At 41.8% G+C, this 22213-nt stretch overlaps 1 protein-coding gene across 5 annotated transcripts in view; it reads left to right on the top strand.

Moving 5' to 3' along the window:
* The window catches only part of ABTB3 (ankyrin repeat and BTB domain containing 3), a 228504-nt gene that overhangs the window by 146072 nt on the left and 60219 nt on the right, over positions 1-22213 (top strand). For all 5 annotated transcript variants that reach the window (XM_083700018.1, XM_083700017.1, XM_083700020.1 and 2 more), the window contains exon 3: positions 7239-7443. In XM_083700018.1, coding sequence (XP_083556144.1) covers positions 7239-7443 — 205 coding nt within the window. The remainder of the gene's footprint in view (positions 1-7238; positions 7444-22213) is intronic.

Genomic DNA, 22213 nt, shown 5'->3' on the forward strand with positions numbered 1-22213 from the left:
GGGTTTGGAAACAAAGGTGCTTGCCTGAGGATGATTGGCAGTTTCTAGCATCCTCCTTGACATGCAGTTTTCATGTCCATTTACTGCTGTTTCCAAAGTAACGTAGTTTCTTGGAATTAGAATATCACTTCTCAAGAAATACACACAATAAAACATCATGTTCGGATGCAAGATCTGTCAAAGATGCATTTTCTTCCATGGAGGAAAACAATGAAAGCTGAACGGCATGTTCAGAAATACAGCATGGCAGATCCCTCCTGGGAACATACCACTTCAAATTGAAGGTGGAAGCCTGTATTCCTGAATGTTTCTTTGCAGTAAACAAACTCCCAGCTTGTTGAAGCTAAGGACCTTGGTAGTACAGGGATTCTGGCAAAGGCAAAATTTTAGGTTCGGGCAAAGCAGGACAAGGTAAAACAAAGCAGGACAAGGTCTAGATTCTGGTAGATGATGAAGAGATTGAGGACCAACATAACAGTAGTTTATCATTTTTTGAACTGGGTGAAATGTATAAAGAGAACTTCAAAAACATAAATTCAGTCTATCCCAAAGCTACTTAAAGACAGCCTCAAAGTAGAATCATATCACCCAATCTCACTGATAAACCAAGACTACAAAATATTAACATCAATCTTGGCCAACTGCCTAAAATGCTTCCTACACAAACTAATTGCCCCAGACCAGACTGGCTTTGTTCCCGATCACAATATAACAGACCTCGTTAGGAAACTACTGAATTTGAACACAGCTAAACAACCAAATCCACACTGATGATCATGTCCCTTAAAGCCTTTGACTGCATGGAATGGAAATGCCTAATAGAAGTACCGTGGTACCTTGGGTTACAGATGCTTCAGGTTACAGATGCTTCAGGTTACAGACTCCGCTAACCCAGAAATAGTACCTTGGGTTAAGAATTTTACTTCAGGATGAGAACAGAAATTGCGCGGCGGTGGCAGCGGTAGGCCGCATTATCTAAAATGGTACCTCAGGTTAAGAACATTTTCAGGTTAAGAACGGACCTCCAGAACGAATTAAGTTCTTAACCAGAGGTACCGTACCACTGTATTAACCAACAAGACACTGCAGGGACCTGTTGGGTTTCCATGAACAACTGGTACCAAGCCATAAGGAAACCACCCTACTAGAAAAGCACACAAGCAAACTGAAACTATAACAGGGACAAACAAAGGAGGACACTTTCACCCCTCTGTGGCTTCCCTTTATCACATACACAACCCAACAAGATAATGACTAATCCCCCCTGCCATTAACATATGAATCAATATGGCTAACATATGAATCTTCTACCATTAACATATGAATCTTCTACCAATCAGACACAACCAACCATACCTTGGGCTCTCTGACCTCACGCTCAGCCAACAAATAAGACACCAGACATGTGACCCTGACAAAAAAGCTCCACTCAAATATTCTCCCTCATCTCTCCCTTCCCCCTCCTAAAATTTCTCTCTCTACTTTCTCCCCCCTCCCCCTCTCTTTCCGCCTCAACTTGACATCGTCTACAACAAAAATGGTTTCAAACTGACTGTAATTTGTTTGTATGATGGGTTCTACAATTTAAAAAACAGAGACACTGAATATACTTTTGTTACTTATGGAAAATCAATAAAAGCATATTTTTAAAAAATATGAATTCAGTAAATAAATTACAATTGAAGTTTAACAATCAATAAGGAAGCAGAACTTAGCTAAGAAAATTCAAAACAGAACCATTTATGTTTTAATGGGCAACATGATTGCTTTAATTCTGTCTGCACTTCTAGATGATACCATAAAAGAAAACAAGACTTGAAGATAAGTTGCTTTAGAAGCGCATAAGGATAAGCTAGGAACAATTAAGCCAAAACCCATGTGATTAATATTTTATGTTAATATTAACCAGGTATTTAATATTTTGCAGCAAAAAAAGTTGAAAAAGAAATTGCAAACCTGCAACCATTACTTAATCATTTGTGAACCTTTAATATGATGTCCAACTAATTAATGGTTAAAACTCAATCCCTTTTATCGCCTCATCCCTCAAGTCACAGTTAAAGCTATTGTGCTAAAAATTAGAAATTGCTTAGAAATTAGAAATGCTTAATATTGAATTCTTTTGCTTTTGGTCAGCTTACTTGTCTTATCCTTACACCAGCTTAACTTTGCATCCCCTCTTTATTTTGGCCATTGAATGATGATTTTGTTGATGCATTACAAATTTCAGTTATTATTGGGAATAGTAATCAGAGCAACAGATGGGCATCAAGAAAGATATACAACAATAATAATTTACTCTTTGTATTTCAGTATTTCATTCTGATATGCTCCATCCTTGATTGAGGACCTACTGTTGCTAGGCAACTCATAAGAAATGGTCCCTTGTTTAGATTGCTTTGGTTCCAAACAAAACAAGGCAAAGCATTGAAAGGGAAACAGAGGCACAACATCTGGATTAGGAATAACAGCCAGGACTCTTAGGCCCAGCACAATGTTCTCCAATGTTGCATCTCAAATGACAACTGCCTACCACCTAACATCTTCAAGATACTGAATCATGCTAATGTTAGAATGGTGTGCCTATGCATCCATGATTGGTGGTTTCAAGTATATGCACCTAAAAAGAGAGGAAAGATTAATTTCCCCCACTTGTATACTGCCTAAAAGGGTCATTTCAAGGTGGTACATAATTTCATAGACATATGCATTAAAACAATACAATCATAATACACTAAGTGAAGTGCAGCTGATTACTCAAATAGTTGGAGGGTTAGCTTTCTATGTGCACAAATCATATAAAAAAATGCATGGTGTGGTTTGCATGGTGTGGAGGTACTGTAAATTACAAGGTATTTCCAAAAGGTTTGTTTCTGGCAGTGCAGTGAGCTGGTTTGCACAACACACTAGAACATGTCCTTTTAGGGGGTGAAACTTAATTTTTGCAAATTTATTCAGTGAGGGGTCTTAAAAAATATGTTTTTGGGTGTGAGGAATTCAAATCTGCCATTTTTGTGATTAGACAAAATTTAGCTTGATAAGTCTATGTTTGATGAAGAAGCACATAAACTGTTTTTGGAAAACCAAAGAATTTCAATTTTGCCTTTTGAAAATGTCAGGTAATTGGTCCATATCGCATATAAATTATAAAGGGTTTAAACAATAATTCACCTGAACTGAGTAATCTTAGGGTAAGCATCCTGATTCAGGTAGTAGCAGCTCTCAATTTGTCTTCATTTTTTCCTCTATATTTTGATGAAAGTTGGCTAACCAAACGTTTCTACAAAATATTACATGGTTTCAAGGGATTGGTATGCAGTGGAGCACACATGCATTTGGCCCTGATTCTACAGGATGACTGCACACAGAATCCATTCTCCCTTTTTCAATCTCTTGGGGAATTATAAACATCTGAGGGATGTAGGATTCATTCTGATCATAGTCATTTCCTAACAGCAGGAAAAGCGGGTGGGGAGTTGTTAAAATTAAAGGTTTGAGTCATAAGAATATTGTAAAGCAAGCAAAAATTGCAATACTCTGAAATCATGGTGGCTGCAGTTTGTTGGTTTATTCCTCCTGTGCCAGCGGTCATCTTCTGTTTTTGGTTTTAAGACTATATTTTTCTGGATGATTAGTCTGTGCCTTTTTGTATTCTTGCAAGTTACTGCAGCAACAGTTCTCTTGCATGCAGGGACACACTTGTGTGTGTGTGTGTGTGTGTGTGTGTGTGTGTTTGTACTTACCGGATTGCGCTAATTGATTAATTAAGTGATGACGGCTACATCACACATATACTTACAGCTATGGTGTCCTTTTGCCAGAATCCTTCTTAGTAGCAAGCCCACAATTTGTGATATCTTTCCTACTTGATTTATTGCCAAATTCCAGCCTGAGTTTTCTACTAATACCCCTTATTAAACCTAAGAAATCTTCATGGCTCCTCCAAATTTTACAGTGCAGCTGTCCAGCAAACAGCAAAAAATGAAAACATACATGCACAAGAGGAAGGTGTTTATAAAAATGCATATATTGGTGAAAATAACTTATACAAAATTATTATATGGGGCGGAATTGCTTTGCAAAATGTGAACACTGAGCAAAAGTGCATACAAAAATGTATACACAAATGCGCTACAATGATGATTAAGTTTCATGGGAACTTTATAAAAAAATATGGAAATACAGAGACACCGAGAAACCAAAATGGATACACTTGCCCAACTCTACTTGTAACAGGGTGTAATAATATAAAAATAAGAATCCATTAAAATCTCTCTCTCTCTCTCTCTCTCTCTCTCTCTCTCTCTCTCTCTCACACACACACACACACACACACACACACACACACTACCATCACCAGCAGTCCTTTGTCCACTGGCTGCTGGATGAAGCCAGGTTGACTTTCTCCTTGCCACCATCTTTATAACTGGTTGGCAGGAGACTGTCATTCCATATGAGGCTGAGACTCCAAAACCACAATTCTAGTAAATGAATGTTGCCAGTGGAGTTTTACTCCCAGTCTCTCACACCTACTCCTTTAACTGTAGGTATTTATATTAAGATCGTAGTTATTCTGAAGCGTATTCCAGCTCCACATATGTTCCTATTCAAAACTGCATGAATACCAGGAAATCTTGGTTATGCAATCATAGGTCTCCAACAGAAGATTAGCAGATGTAGGAAGAAAGAAGAAAGTTTCTGCTTCTTGAAATAGAGGTGGAATTTGACCATATGCTTTCAGTCACAAGGAAAACAAATACTGTGTGCTGAAATGAATTTCTTGCCAGGAGCAACATATTGGAATGTGTCTGGCTCCTTTTGCCAAAGGAAGTCATCTGATTCAGAAACTGTGGCTTCAGATTTGGGTATAACATATGTTCCATGTGCGATAGCGCTATTTCCTAGTGAGAAAATAGCAGCAGCCTTTTCCATTGGTGGGGGTGCCTTTGAGATATTTCCTGAAGGGAATATGTAGATTTGTCAATTTGTTTGTGTAGTGACACTTACTACACATTATTTTATTTTAATTGTATTCCATTCTCAGCCCAATATAATGTGCTGCTTCCCCCCACCCCCTTATACATTGCTGAAATTGCAAGATACTCACTACCCTGGGCATATTGTTCAGCAACCAACTGGTGCTTGGACATCATGGGTATATGTAGATGATAGTATCTGTGTGATTGGCACTGAATAACAAAAGGGGTTCATGCATTTTCCCTAAGGATTTTCTGTATTTTCTTTTCTGTATTAAAAAAAGGATGTAGGAAATAGTACTGAGTTAAATCACAGGCAGAGCAGGAGTGCCATGTCTTCATAATATTAAGCTGCCTTATACTGACCAGGTGGAATAAAACATTTCTCTCCTACATCGGACTCTACAGCCATAGCAGGCACTGTTACCTTCCAACAGCTTGACCTCACCCCCAAAGGCATACTACTTCATTGTCTCCCGAGACAGACGGATGCCAGAGATACTGACTGGCCTTAGACTGGTGCCACATCTAACCTGGCATTGTCTACTTAACCGGCACCAGCTCTCCAGGGTCTAGGACAGAATCTTTGCCATCGCCTGCTACCTGATCCTACCTGGGGTTGCCAGGGATTAAGCCTGTGTGCAATGCATGTTCTGTACCACTGAGCTACAGATTCTTGGTAAAGCTCTCTAGAGCAGGCATCCCCCACTCGGCCCTCCAACTGTTTTGGGACTACAACTTCCATCATCCCTAGCTAACAGGACCAGTGGTCAGGGATCGTGGGAATTGTAGTCCCAAAACATCTGGAGGGCTGAGTTTGGGGGTGCCTGCTCTAGAGTCTCGGGCAGGGGTCCTTCCCCTTCTCTCCCACTGAGCCATGGTTCCTTCTTGCTCTTTAAAGTGAACTGAACCTGTATCCTGAGATCATCATCTGCCGCCCTTCTTCCTGCACCCCCTCCACAAAAAGTCCAGAGGGTGGCAACACAAGAACTGGCCTTCTCCCCAGAGATGTTCATCTGGCACCTTCATTATACACCTTTAGGTCCCAGGCAAAAACCTTCCCCTTCAACCAGGCCTTGGGCTGATTAACATATGATGCCTTTTAATTGTGTTGTGGGGTGTGGATTATTGGTTTGTTTTTATTATGTGTTTTTTGGGGGGGGTTCTTTTGTTTTCATGTTGTGAACTGCCCTGAGATTTATGGATGAAGGGCATTATACAATTATATATATATATATAGAGAGAGAGAGAGAGAGAGTGTGCCCATACTTCTGAGCTGAGCTGTTTGTATGAACATCACCACAGCTTCCCAGAATGCCTTAGTCCATTATAAAGAGAGAATAATTACTTCCTGGCTGCAGAATGTTGTTGGATGTTGCTGTGCCTTCCCATTACTACTTTCAGTAATACAAAATGGATAGAAATTGTAATAATAAATAACTGTTTCTTGGAAATGTATTATTTGCCTTGGGAGTGTGTGAACAAGCCTGGTATTAGGGGTCAGCATGGTTGGGCACCTGCCCGTGATTTGGAGTTGAGCCTGCTAAGCCTGTAGCATGCCACACAGGGGCTGTGATGGTGGCAGGATGGCAGAGGCACCACCACCAAGCAGGTGGCGTTGGGCAGGGGCTCAGTGGTAGCACCATGCAGCGGATCTGCTAAAGCCTGGTGCCAACGGTACATCAGTAATGTTTGCTCTTCTGAATAAATCTTACAACCTAACATGATTTTCCACTCTTGATGCAACCACAGCCTCTATATTTCAGAATGGTGCTTAAACACCATTTCCGAGCACAATTCAAAGTGTTGGTGCTGACCTTTAAAGCCCTAAATGGCCTCGGTCCAGTATACCTGAAGGAGCGTCTCCACACCCATCATTCTGCCTGGACGCTGAGGTCCAGCGCCGAGGGCCTTCTGGCAGTTCCCTCATTGCGAGAAGCGAAGCTACAGGGAACCAGGCAGAGGGCCTTCTCGCCCGCCCTGTGGAACGCCCTTCCAGCAGATGTCAAAGCGATAAACAACTACCTGACATTCAGAAGACATCTTAAGGCAGCCCTGTCCAGGGAAGTTTTTAACGTGTGATATTTTACTGTATTTTTGGTTTTTATGGAAGCCTCCCAGAGTGGCTGGGGAGGCCCAGCCAGATGGGCGGGGTATAAATAATAAATTATTATTATAAAATTATTATAAACAAAAGAAGGCCTGAGGCTGAGATATAATTACACCCAGCCATAGCAATGATCCTGACTTCTCCCTTTCCAGGCGATCTGGTGTCTCGAGCAATGCATCACCTGCAGCCGCTCAGTGCGAAGCAACATAGCAACAGCACCCCCATGCACCACAAGCAGGGCTCGCTCTACTGGGAACCGGAGGCCTTGTACACGCTCTGTTATTTTATGCACTGCCCACAGATGGAATGGGAGAACCCGAACGTGGAACCCTCCAAAGTAACGCTACAGACGGAAAGGTAATGATCTCCTTTACCAACAGATCCACAGTTTTCTTATTAGTTACCGAACGCAGGCTAGGCACTGTAGATTTCTCCATTAAGTCTATTTTGGTTATGATTGCTTTTTCTTCCTGGAATAAATTTCGCCTGCCATTAAGTGCTCTGTGGCTGACCCAGAATATATCAAAAATGACACCCAGTGGCTACATACTGCAGATTGGTTCCAGATGTCTATTTTGGAGAAATCTCTTTCACCCCCCACCCCCCCAAACTTTGTTCTCTTTTTGTCTCTTGGCTGTGCCTGGAAAGGAAAATTAGAGGTTCTGTTTGTAGCTTAACAGGTTTGGTTTTAAATGTGTTTTTTTTACAAATTTAATGGGCTTCAGCAACTGTAATTTGGGACTCAGGGACTGAGTAGAATATACGCAGTATGTGAAGAACAAGTTGTGGAGTCTATTACATTGCTAGTAATGCCTGTTGACATTCAGAGGTGACTTTGAAACATGTTCATCATTTAAGCCCTAGTTTTCTGGTTTTAGCCAGACTTAGAAGGCCAAAGAAGAGCCAGGATAAGAGTTCCGTGCGTAAAAGTGTATATGTGTGAAATAAAATGTCCCAACTTGAGAAATTTGTTTGAAATAAGGGGAAATCTTTTGGGAGATGTTAAAGATCCGCATGACAGAGGACTCTGGTATAACCTGGGTTGACCAAAAGTCAATCATGCTTCTGCTGCCTTCCAGTAGCCCATGAATAGATTTTGGATCAGTAACAGCTGTTTGCAGTAAAGCATCTTGTGGGATCTGTGGCTGAGTGTATCTCAAGAAGTCAGTGTATTTTGTTATGGGAGAGCTGCATAACCTGAAGCCCAACTGAGTCCACCAACAAGGCTGGCTCCATATATGAGGGGCCTCTCAGCTACATGTCATCTAGAGGGCAGCACTACTCCAGTTCAGCTCCCCTACTTCTTTGCACACTTGCCCTAGAATGGGCTTGCTTTTAGTACAGTGGGTGACAACAGCAGAAATCTGCAGCAGCAACCTGCCATCTCGATTTTTCCCACAATACCTCTACATCACAGATGTTGCGGAACTACAGTTCCCATAATTCCCACTTATTGGCCATGGTTGGTGTTCATGTGAGTCCAATAACATCTGAAGGTCCACAGATTCATCATCCCTGCCCTACATAGCATAACTTTGGGGCATTGTAGGAATGTCAGAATGCTTCCCACTTCCTTGCTGCTCTCACACAGTAAATTTGAGGCAAGTAACACAGTTAAGCAGGAGGGACGACCTGAAACGCTACTGGACCCTCAATAGCTGCTCAACTATGTTGGGTACTGCTTTGGGAGAAGGGTTATAGTTCAATGGTGAAGCATCTGCTTTGCTTAAAAAGGGGCCCAGTTTCAGTCCCAGGTAAGCTGGGAGAGGCCCCTGCCTGAAACCCTGGAGAGCTACTGCCAATCATTGTTGAATATACTGAACTAGATGGGCCCATTTTCAGTCCCGGGTAAGCTGGGAGAGACCCCTGCCTGAAACCCTGGAGAGCCACTGCCAATCATTGTTGAATATTCTGAACTAGATGGGCCAGTGGTCTGACAGGCAGCTTCCTGTTCCTAGTGGTTCAGTTAAGCTTCTGTTTTTGCTGCAGGCTTTCATACATGGCTGAAGGGCTGCATTTGGTTTGGTGAGTCACAATTGTGCAATCCTGGGTTATGGGTTAGGTCAGTTTGACATGTTTCACCTGAGTTCTCTGTTCAAGTGCTCTCAAATTGATAAAATAAGAAAAGGAAAGGAGTTTTGATATATTTAAGTATACTGCTAATATGATCTACTATTTATTCAGTAGTTATTAATTTATATGCTGTACAATGATAGGGATGGGCAGGCATCAAGCTTGAGGGATCTATTTTGTTTTTCTCAGGACCCCCAAAGTCCACCAGTTGCAGCCAAGTGCAAAACGGTGGCTTAGAAAGGGAAGGCAGATTTAGAAATAAAGATCAGGGTGCCTCTGAGTATATATTAGGACAGGAATTAGTTTTCAGTACCAAAACTGAACTCACTGGGGTTTTTTTGTACAAACACTCTTTCCTTGTGTCCCTACCCTCCCACCAAGTTTCCATTTCAACAACCTAATCTGGGTGGGTGGGGTGGTAGTGGAAGTTGTTGATAATACTAAACAATTCGGAATTAAGAAATCCTTGGTGATCTCCTGAAAATCACCTAGAGATCCCAAGCTACTTTTTTCCTGCCTTTGCCATACAGAATGTGGAAGTCGCACAGCCACTGCTAAAAGGACTTAAAATCTACTTTGGACAAACAAAATTACCGTATTTTTTGCTCTATAAGACTCACTTTTCCCCTCCTAAAGCATAAGGGGAAATGTGTGTTCGTCTTATGGAGCGAATGCAGGCTGCGCAGCTATCGCTGAAGCCAGAACAGCAAGAGGGATTGCTGCTTTCACTGCGCAATAATCCCTCTTGCTGTTCTGGCTTCTGAGATTCAGAATATATTTTTTCTTGTTTTCCTCCTCCAAAAACTAGGTGCGTCTTATAGAGCGAAAAATACAGTAGATAAAAGAAGTAGAGTTGACAGGTTGCCACCCGGAGCTGCTCTCCTTCACATGTCATCCTTTGTTTGGTCCCTTCACAGGCCTTCCTCCCTCGTCTGTAGTAGCAAGCAGAAAAAAATACAGCTTTTTAACATGGCAGATAGGGCAGGACTTGGGCAGACGATGCCCCAGCTGGATCCCACTGCCTCCTTGCCCTCTTCAAGATTTATGAAGCATTTCTTGGTTGCAAACTGGCACCTTTACAAAGAAGGGAACAGAACTTAGGGTATATATAGCCAGGTGCATAGAACAATGTGACAAGCAGGCAAGAAGGATTAATGGTGATTCACACAAGGTCATGTTTAGTTGTATATATTATATTTTCCCATCCCTGCTTTCAATAATGAATCTTAGTTTGTCTATTCTCATTCCTTTGCACTGATGCACATTTCAAATAGCATGAAAATAATAATAAGGAATAAAAATAATAAAAGGTAATAAAATGCAGGCTAGTTTTGACATTTGTCAACAACTGCCCCATCCCCTAATTTAGTTACGCTGCTGCACTTATTAAATTGTTAGTATTCTTGAAGCAGTTGGACTGTATTGAAATCAGACAAAGGTCTGTTCCTTTTTAAGCCCTATTTGACAAATTTTCTTTCCCTGGAAAACCACTTTAGGAACTGTGGTAATGTGGTAAAGGCCAGAGTAAGCTTTCTGTACTGTTGCCAGGACCTTGTGGTTGGCTTTGGAAGGAACAAAGATACCTTCTGCTGTCTAATCAGATGTGCTGTGGTGTTTAGCAACAGAAATCTCAAGTGCAAAGGATATTATAGAGGCCCAGATCTTTCCACGGACTGAGTTATGTAATCTGCTTTTTCTGTTCCAGTTTTCATGCTGCCTCACAAAAGCAATTGGTTAATGTGGCTTTCAAAAGTTTTCTTTTGTATTTTAATTTCCACCAAAGGGATACTGGTGGTATTCCCTATTGTAAGTCATCCTTTTTAGTGTGTGATTTATTGGAAGCATTTCCCCTTGTGAATCTCCCTCTCCCTCTCTCTGATGCTTGAAAGAAAAATGAAATTATTCTTAGTCACATTTGTTTCTAAGCATTTTGCTTTATCTTATCTGACTTCCAGGTGTTTTTCTCTATTCTTATTAACTTTGCTCTCATATTTGCATTTTGTTTTGTTTATAATGGAAAGAGTTAGATTGTTTCTCATTCCCTGGCTGTTTTATCCTGGCTTTCTAAATTTGACCCTCTGTAATTCAAAGTGAGATGTCCTTGGATGTTGTCACTGTAAGTGGCTTCCCTGCTTTATAAACACACACTGCTTTATAAACAGACACACTTCTTCCCAGGGCCGGCCCACCCATGAGGCAAAGTGAGATGACAGCCTCAGCTGTCAGAATCGACAGGAACAACAGACCTCAATGTACAGTAGATCTTTATTTCCTGCTTGTTCCTGATACAGATCTTCATTCACCACTTCTTCCCTGACAGGGAGGGGGCGCCATTTTGTGGTTCACCTTAGGTACCAAAATGTCTTGTGCCAACCCTCCACCCTCAGACAGAATCTTAAAAATAAGAGCACAGTTGTGCAGATTATTTAAATGGTGGAACATGAATAGCAAAAATCTATTGCAGGGACGGCTAATCCATCTGTCACATGCACCCCTCATATTGTTTGTGCTCCCCAAGTTCTCCTTCCAAATTTGTCATTAAAAAAAAAAGTTTTGACAGGGCCTCTGCTGTGACGTCAACAATTTATCACCCCAATTTTATCCATTTAAAACAAAAAATAAACAAACATATTTTCCCCTGACTTTTGTGCCCCCTCAATGCCCTCCAAGATGTGTCAGCCTTAGGAGGAAGGAGGGAAGGAGAAGAGGAAGGAGAGGAAGATTAACTATTTTGCTGAGCACTTCAACAGGTTCCCTCCTTTAAGTAATGCCAAAAGGTTTTGTGGCTTCCCAAATGTGTCCTTAAAAATAAAGCCACACCCATTTTTACGCTTTGGCCATCCCAGAGAGAATGTCACTGGTGAGGTGCTATAGCATTGTATTTTTCAATATCCATACAAGTTGATAAAGATCTGGGAGTGTTTGCCTCCAAATAATCTACACCCTCTCAGCCTTTCAAGTCTGCTATTGGTTTTGTTCCTCTCCATTCTGTGTGTGCTTGTCAATATGATATACACCCCTCCCCCAAAAAAATTACAGTCACATTTCAGGGGGTGAGGGTAGTGTCTTCTCAGTCTTGCTGCTCCGCCCTTTTGAGCAAACGGTATCACTCCTGGGGTGAGGAAAGTGAGTGCGGCATCACTCCTGTTCTCTACTGCTTCTGCATTGTGGTGTTCCCTACTGACATAGTTTATTTCTGAGCATTATGTCCTATGGGTTTTCTGGATGTTAAACAAGATGTATAAGTCAGCCCTCCTTCTCTGGGCCTACCTACATTTAAATGCCTACTGTTGCTTTACACCTGAAGCCACTTTTTATAGTCCTAATAGGATCGGCAGGACTAAATCAAATTCAGTGGCATGCTTCCTCCTTCTTAAGTGTGCTAACTCAGTAGAGGTGCTACATTGATTGCTGGGGGTTTCTTGCAAGAGCTGGTTGGCGCATTGTCTCTGCTTGCTAATTTGTGTGGGCTCCCTTTCCTTGATAGCACCTCACCTGCCAACTATATTGGCACAACCCTTAACATTTCCCTCAAACTTGCTGTACAGTATTTCTTCTCCTATTATTCTGACTGAAAGTGTAGTTTTAACTGTCTTGGAATCCACATTAATTTTATTTGGCAGCATACTGGAATTCCTCTCTGATGTTTGGGCTGTTTTTTGGGTTCATACTATGGCCTTAGGGTGAAAATTTCATTATACCATTTCTGCTGCCCCCCCCCCCACTTTTCTTTTTCCCTTGAAGCCTCAAATGATTTGAAAGAGTCTGTCAACCATCCCCATTCCCTACCCTGCCTTTTAATTTCCAGTCTGAGTTGTGTGTGTTTGTCTCATATTGTTGAATGTTATAGCAGGTGTAGCCTCATTTTGCATATGTGTTTTCCAGCCAATGTATAGTGGGACCTGTTAAGAAGTAAAATGGAGTTGGGGCGGTGGGAATGAAGACACATTAAATTAACGATAAACCACCAGAGGGCTTTGTGTATGGCCTATTTTTTGTTTTAAAACTCTGGGAATATATCACTAATATTGCTGGCTCCCATCAGGAGTGTTTTCCTGACTAGGTGTCATAGCACATGTCTGCAGTAGTTATAACTATTGTTGTACATAGGAAATTTCCATAAGCACAAATGCTTATAAAACAATTATTTCTTTATTAAATTGATATGGCCCCTTTTGTGCAAAGACCACAGGGTGGCTTACAACATAGAACACAAATTTCAGTAGGTGGCATAATATCTGTACAACATAAAAATCAAAGCAGTTCTATAAATACTACTATAATAATAAGGAAACATAATAAGATACATGTTCTCATAATAGCAACGGCATAAAATAGGAGAGGAGCAGTGGGGTGTCTAAGTTACAAAAACAGTGCACAGCAACAAAATCTTCTGTCTATCCATGTTGTTGTTGTTGCTTAGTCGTGTCCAACTCTTCGTGACCCCATGGACCAGAGCACGCCTGTCTTCCACTGCCTCCCGCAGTTTGGTCAAACTCATGCTGGTAGCTTCGAGAACAGTATACAACCATCTCGTTCTCTGTCGTCCCCTTCTCCTTCTGCCCTCCATCTTTCCCAACATCAGGGTCTTTTCCAGGGAGTCTTCTCTTCTCATGAGGTGGCCAAAATATTGGAGCCTCAGCTTCATGATCTGTCTTTCCAGTGAGCACTCAGGGCTGATTTCCTTAAGAATGGAGAGGTTTGATCTTCTTGCAGACCATGGGACTCTCAAGAGTCTTCTCCAGCACCATAATTCAAAAGCATCAATTCTGCGGCGATCAGCCTTATTTATGGTCCAGCTCTCACTTCCATACATCACTACTGGGAAAACCATAGCTTTTACTATACGGACCCTGTCTATCCATAGGTAGCTCTTATTTCTGACCCCCACGGAAAATGGACAGGACCCCCCCCCAGCTCTCATCTGGGAGCTTTCCTCTTCTCTCCCAGTCTATTATCCTCAACTTCACTTCCTGCCTTTTCACCATCTATCTGCCACTTTCACATATACCAGAAGTTGAGAATCTTTTTTTTCCTACTGAGGCCGGAATCCCTCAGGGGCAATTTGCTGGAAATTTATCATATGCTAATATGTTTATGTGCAAATCTAGAAATAATTCCTACAATTCAAATAGGAAAACAATGCATCTTACCACGGTGGGAAAGGCTTGTGATCTGGTGCATTGTGTACCTTCTCAGTTTCCAGGCCAAGTGCTAGCTTTCCATGGACCACTTAAAGGCCCCTGCTTGCCCTCCTTAGGGTTCATTATCTTTAAACCAGGCCTGCCGCAGACAGGCCTTTAAACAGAGGAGTGTCTCCTGCAAAATAGGGTATATGGCCACCTTTTTTTTATTTCCCCTTTCAGTCAGGTTTAAAAAAAAGAGCTGTGTGAGACTGTAAATCTTTTTTTCTGAGAAATTTTTATTTTTCCCCAGTTGGCAAACATTTCCCACAGCCTTTCAGCTCTTCCTTTTTGGTAGCTTTAATGCCTTGCTTGTTGAATAAGGGAAGTGCATGAATGTTATAAATCTTGCAGTTTATAAGTATAAACAAAAAACACACACACCTGATTAATTCTTACAGGCTCAGACTTGCTAAACAAATTACAGGTATAGCCCCAGATGCAATACCCCACCCCTGCAGCATATTAGACATTGGGGTCACATTTTTCATCTTTCTTTAGTACTTTTCAACTCCCCCCCCCCCACCTTTAACATTACTGTACAAGTTCATTATTTGCTTGAGAAGGCATAAAATAAGAAAGAGGTTTCAAGTCTCTTAACGATGTCAGGAAACAGAGAGTGGAACACACTGTATATCACACTGAATGGCTATGTGGGATATGCCCAATTGGGTTGTTTTTTTGCTCTGAAATTTGAGCTACAAGGTGTAGAGAAACTCCAGATCCTAGGACTTGCCACCTTTTGTGCGCTATTGAGCAGGTTTTGGTTTGGGTTTATTTTTTCAAAATCGTGTATCTGGGAAAAGAGGTACAAGTTTGCGTTTTATTTACTTTAATTATATTGTGCTTTTGTGAACACATGCACCCATGAGTTCTCAAGGCAGCTGAGAATAAGTCTCAAATGACACATGACCGCAGTGGCTCTGCCCCTTTCATGCATACTGCTCCATTTTGCATGGTTTTACTTGTTTTGTAATTGTTAATGGTTTTATCTGTTTTATAGCTGCATAGTATATTACTGTAACCCACACTGGGACCTTATGGTGAAGAATGGGTAAGAAATCTAAACAAACAAAATACAGCATGAGCATGAAGGATATAATTCAGAGGACATTAAAGTCAGGTAAAACTTGCAGCTTTTGAAATATGTCATTTTCAACACATCTAAAATTTGTGGTAGGGACTTTTAGCAACCACTAGCATCAAATTTCTGAATTTTTATATGGTCACCTAGAAGAGAAAATCTTGATGTGTTCCTCTCTCTGGCCATTGCCCTCCTTCCATTTTCAGTGGCTTTTTAGTAGTTACTATGTACCATTAGGGCTGGATTTTGGAGCCTGGGAGAGAAAAGGAAAATGGAGGGACCTCTTAGGTGCCACCATCATTGAGATATCGCTTTGCCACTTGCATGATCGGTATTAGTCCTGCACTCACTGATTCTTTGGTGTTCACAGCCAGGGGCAGACTGCCTTTAGATTTGCAATGGATGAACATCTCTCCTTTCCTATTTTGGATGCATCCTAAAAACCAGAAATACACTCACAGATATTTTAGAAGCTTAGCATTTTGTTTACAGTACTTACATTTTTAATGTTTATATTGTTTAGCTTTTTAAGAGATTATATATGGTTATTTTATACAGAGCTCCTAATTAATGCGTAAAGTGCTTTAAAAATATTTTTTTTAATGCAGTCATTTAGAGCAACTAAACTTTTCTGGTTGTAAGTTCAGTTGCGTAGTGAAGAGAAACCAATTAATGCATGCTGCTAATGCAGTGTCGGATTACAGTGTTATCCCACAGAAAGCGATCTCTAGTTTATTTTTATCCTACTGCCTTTCAAATTACCGCACCGCTTTAATTTTGCCTTCCTTATTTTCTTCACAAGATTACAGAAACATTTAAAGAAATCCCTGTTGGTGCTCCATGTTGATTCTACACACATATGTACCCAATCAAGACATTTCACATATAATTCAGTCCTGCACAATCTGTGACTCACACAACCTATGTGTCAGACCACAACCCACCAGCCATGGATTCATAGTTTGACAACCAGTAAGCCAACAGCTTGGTGGGGCTGTGCTACTTCCCTGACCTCCCTCTGACTGAGTCTCAATTGTATTCCCCAGCTGATCTGCCGCAAAGAGGACGCTCCTCTGCTGCGCTTGCCTTAAATGCAGCAAGCCACACCCCCTGAGCCAGCTGATTGGCTAGCCAGGGGGATGACATGGCAGAGGATTCCCCTTAGAATCATAGAATCATAGAATCATAGAGTTGGAAGAGACCACAAGGGCCATCGAGTCCAACCCCCTCCCAAGCAGGAAACACCATCAGAGCACTCCTGACATATGGTTGTCAAGCCTCTGCTTAAAGACCTCCAAAGAAGGAGACTCCACCACACTCCTTGGCAGCAAATTCCACTGTCGAACAGCTCTTACTGTCAGGAAGTTCTTCCTAATGTTTAAGTGGAATCTTCTTTCTTGTAGTTTGGATCCATTGCTCCGTGTCCGCTTCTCTGGAGCAGCAGAAAACAACCTTTCTCCCTCCTCTATGTGACATCCTTTTATATATTTGAACATGGCTATCATATCACCCCTTAACCTCCTCTTCTCCAGGCTAAACATGCCCAGCTCCCTTAGCCATTCCTCATAAGGCATCGTTTCCAGGCCTTTGACCATTTTGGTTGCCCTCCTCTGGACACGTTCCAGTTTGTCAGTGTCCTTCTTGAACTGTGGTGCCCAGAACTGGACACAGTACTCCAGGTGAGGTCTGACCAGAGCAGAATACAATGGCACTATTACTTCCCTTGATCTAGATGCTATACTCCTATTGATGCAGCCCAGAATTGCATTGGCTTTTTTAGCTGCCGTGTCACACTGTTGGCTCATGTCAAGTTTGTGGTCAACCAAGACTCCTAGATCCTTTTCACATGTACTGCTCTCAAGCCAGGTGTCACCCATCTTGTATTTGTGCCTCTCATGTTTGTTTTGGCCCAGTTCTCTAATCTGTCAAGGTCATTTTGCAGTGTGATCCTGTCCTCTGGGGTGTTAGCCACCCCACCCCTGATCGCTTGGGGCTGGGGGTGTGAAGCCCACAACACCACCACCTCCCGAGGTCGGAAGTAGCTTTCTGGGACAGAGGAGGGAGGTGGCAGTGGGGACAGCATTGTGCAAATGCACCAATGAAAGCCATTCTGTGCACCGGCCAGAGTGTTTGCACCTCACCACCACCTCACCCCTCCTTATCCACCCTGATAGGCAGCAGCAACTCAGTTGGAAGGAGGTCAGGTAAGTGCCATTATCCCACCATGCCACCCACTACTGTTTGACAACCCCACTGCTTTTGGTATACGAGACTGGCAGCAAAAACAGGAGGTTTATCAAGCTCCGGGTGGGTTGCTTGTGGAATGCCCTCCCTTAGGAAGGCTTGCCTAGTGCCAAAGCTGGTATCTTTCTGGCCCCAGGGGAATATCTTTCCATTTGCCTGGGTCTAACAGTATATCAACGTATCTCATTTAAATTAGTTGATTTTATTGATTCTGCTTATTCTTCTCTGCTGTGCTGCTTCCTGTGGTTTTAGTGGTTTTTTGTTGTTGTAAGGGCAGAGGGAGCATAGCATAGTGCCAGAGCAAATCCTCTGCTTGCAGAACATCCCAAGTCCAGGTCCTGGTATCTCCAGTTAAAACGAGCTTAGGTAACAGCTGATGTGAAAGAACTATGCCCTAGACCCTAGAGAGCTGCTCTCAGTCAGGATAGACAGCAGGAATGGAGGAGAAATTTGGTCAGTTCAAATTTCACATCTTCAAGGTAGTCCTGATTCAGAAACAGCAGAGCAAAATTACATAATTTTATTTCTTAAAAGACCCTGATGTTGGGAACGATGGAGGGCACAAGGAGAAGGGGATGACAGAGGACGAGATGGTTGGACAGTGTTCTCGAAGCTACTAGCATGAGTTTGACCAAACTGTGGGAACAGTGGAAGACAAATAGTGCCTGGTGTTCTCTGGTCCATGGGGTCACGAAGAGTCGGACACGACTAAACAACAACAATTTCTTAATGGTTGAGCATCAGTCATGTTGCATGGGCAGAGCATAGCTTTGTTGCTGACCCTTTTAAAAAAAGAAGGAAGAAAAAGGCTCAATGCTGTGTGCTCCAGCACATAAGAAGGGAAATGCAAAACCTGCAGAGAGAGGATTTTCCTGAGAGCTAACACTGATCTTCTGAAGCCAAAGCCTGGAGAAGCTGTTTGACAGTTTCATCTCAGCAGCAAGTCCAGCAGAAGTCTTGAGGCAAAGTCTGAAAGGAGGTTGCAGTGGATGAAACAATTGTATTTCTTCACATTAAATTTTCATTTTGCCCAAAATGAATGGTTGACATATTTGAGGCTTTTTAATCTAGAAAAAGAAATGGCCAGCATATCTATCCTAACCATGGCCACAACTGCACTATACATTTTAAACAGTATCGTATCACTTTAAACAGTCATGGCTTCTCCCAAAGAATACTGGGGACTGCAGTTTCTTCAGGATGTTGGGAGTTGTTTGAACACCTCATTCCCCTCACAGAGAGGTTTAACCCTCTTCCTAGATACAGGGCATTGAAATCCATGCTATTGGAGCTTCAGGGTGTGTGTGTTGTCATCTGAGGGATCAGCTTCTGGCCTTGTCTCTGTAGACACTGACTCCTCAGTATCCTGCTCTACCTCAGCAGAGGATGCCTCCTCCAGTTTGAAATCCAAGTAAACTGGCTGCACTATGCGCAAATTCAGGAGGTATTTAAAATAGATAAAAAAGTTGGATTCCAGGTGGAAAAATCGAAACTAGAGACTGAATTGTTAGAGCCAAAAAGTAAACTACTTTCGAGAATGTATAACTTGCTGCTTAAGTGGAATACACAGGATGAGACAGTCAAATCCGCCATGATAAAATGGGCGCAGGACGTGGGGCACAACATTATGTTTGTAGACTGGGAAAGGTTATGGAACACCGGTTTGAAATTTACGGCATGCACTGCCTTGAAGGAAAATATTATGAAAATGGTATACTGGTGGTACATGACCCCAGTCAAGTTAGCCAAGATATATCATCTGTCTGACAACAAATGTTGGAAATGTGGAGAGGCGGAAGGGACATTCTTTCATCTCTGGTGGATCTGCCCGAAAGTGAAGGCCTTCTGGGAAATGATCCATAATGAACTAAAAAAGGTACTGAGATTTACCTTACCTAAAAAACCAGAGGCCTTCCTTCTGGGCATGGTGGACCAGAGAATGCTTAAGAAGGACAGAACTTTTTTCATGTATGCTACCACAGCAGCAAGGATCCTGATTGCAAAATATTGGAAGACACAAGATGTACCCACGCTGGAGGAATGGCAATCGCAGTTGATGGATTATATGGAACTGGCTGAAATGACTGGCAGAATCCGAGACGCGGGAGAAGAAACAACTGAGGAGGACTGGGAAAAGTTTAAGGACTATTTGAAAAAACACTATAAGCTGTATGAATGTTAAAAAATGCACCTTTCAGGAAATTCTAGCTTCAGCAAAAGTTAATGAAATGAAAATTAAGACACAAGAATTCAGAGGTAAAATAATGAAATAACTTTATTGTGTTTAATATAAAACATATAAGAATTGAGCTATAGTAAAATTGAAAATAGGGAACATGATAAAATGGAAGTTACAATAAGTTTTGAAATAAGTTAACAAATTGCTGATGCTTTATAAGACAGAGAACGCAGGGTTCGGAGGATGTGGGGAAGTCCTATAGATTAGATGGAAAAAGAATATGGAAATTTGTTATTTATATCCTTTTTTCTTATAACCACTCTTTATTCTTTTTTCTGTATTTCTGTATCTTTAAAAAGCAATAAAAAATGTTTAAAAAAAAAATGAAATCCAAGTAAACGTGGATCTTGACAGGGTCTAATGCTCCATCTCCCTAAGGACTGGATCCTGCTCTGGACCTTCATGTGTTCCCTTTAGGTGAACCTTCATGTGCCCCCAAGGAAGTCTTACCCCAGAATTTGAGATGGCCACAATATGGTACAGGCATGGAGAAATCAGTTGCGCTGCTCATTATTAGTGATGTCATGGAGCAGATATGCTTTCCAAAAGACTCCTGTGATACTTGCGTAGACTTTGGTCTTTCGCCTGGGGGAAAAATTCCATTGTCAACACTGGACGTTGCACTGAGATATCCTGTGTTCTTACCTGTGAATAAGTCCCAGCAGATATGCATAGGATTGCACTGAAAGCTTTATTTATTTATCATTGTTGCTTCAGTTGGAATAAAATGTCAATATCTTGAAATCTATATATCTTCCTTTTTGTGCCTAGAGAGTCTACGCTTTCTCCCTTTACTTCTCTCTTCTGTCCCCAAGGCAAAGCCTTGTTCTAGCTGCTTGTTCATCTATCATTTATGCATTTCTTTGATTGCATGGTTTAAATATCATACCAAACATGTCCTGCCCGTCTTTTTGGCTGGAAGCATACATACTAATCAGAGGCTCTGGGGTGGACCAAGGGACTTCTCTCCCCAAATCATATCTCCATCATTACTATTTTTTAAAAAAACCCTCAAACTGTATTCCTAAAGGCACCCTTCCCAGCACTGACCACCACCACTGTCAATTTAGATTAAGTTGCTCATGGAACAATCATGGAAGACAGAAGAGTTCTTCCCTATCAGTCCACTTTGGATTGGTAGCCAGGTTTTTGGGCTGCCTATTGGCCTCTAAAGCTATATATAGTGAGTATGGAGTAGTGATAGACATTCAGCAGGTAATAAATAATCTTGCAGATTTTTTTTAAAGCCATGCATAGTTTAAGGTGCCTGTGAATGCTTCCCATCATGTCCTGAGCAGGTGCTCCAGAATCTTGAGCTTTTTTCTTTTTCAGTAAGTCTGTAGCCCTCGTAGAAGGAAAGTAATGGGCAAACTGTGCAGATAACTTCTAAGTGATTTATGTGAGGGTGGTGGGGTTACCTTGTATGTTTTTCCTGGTTTTGAGGAATTCTCCCTGCTGTTATTAGACAGCAGCAGCAGTGTTTGTGTGTATTTGTGAGATCACCATAATCAAGACCAACAGGACCTAGCTGATTTCTCATGGTAAACATGATGATGATAGTGACCATCTGAATGGGTTTCCCCAGCCACTCCGGGGGTGCATATCTTTCTGATTTTGTTTTATGCCTCCCCCTCTTCATGGCTGCCATTTTGTGACTGGCACCTCCAGCACTCTTTCAAAATTCAAAATGTGTTTGGTGGTCCAAAAAGGATGGCAACCCTTGGTTTGTGTGGGGGTGGGGGTGGCTATTTTTCAAACTTTGAAGATGGGCAGCATATGGAATGTTTATGAACATCCCATAGCATCACAGGAGCTCAGCCACTTGGTGGCAAAAATGGTCCTTTCAGCAATGTAGCTTTCTGCTGCTTCTGCCTTAGAAAACAATGATGAGAGACAAAGAACCAAAGTGAAGGCTCACCAACACCATCATAGTGACACTTCTTGCTAGCAATTGGTGTAATCCGCTGTTTTGCCATCCTCATCTTCCCAGTTCAGGTCATATTTCTTCAGGACCTCATCCAAAACTGCAGTTGCTTTCTATGTGGGGTAATCCCCCTTTGTCCTTACACACATTTTCCTTTGGGAAATGTTATATATACCAAGCAATACCTGTAAGAAGCCTAGTGAGCTCATCATTTTTGTACACATTGTGTCATAAACCTGAGCACACCTTTCCCCAGAACTCTGCATCTTTGTCTTCTGTTTGTATATGTGGGGCAAAAGGAGCACCCTTTAGCCTAGAAGATTGCCTGAGGCAACCTGTGACTCTCCTCAGCTCCTGGTGATGTTTTTTGTAGGGAAATG

This window comes from Podarcis gaigeae (assembly GCF_964106915.1).
Source record: "Podarcis gaigeae genome assembly, chromosome: 10".
Classification (NCBI taxonomy): Eukaryota; Metazoa; Chordata; class Lepidosauria; order Squamata; family Lacertidae; genus Podarcis; species Podarcis gaigeae.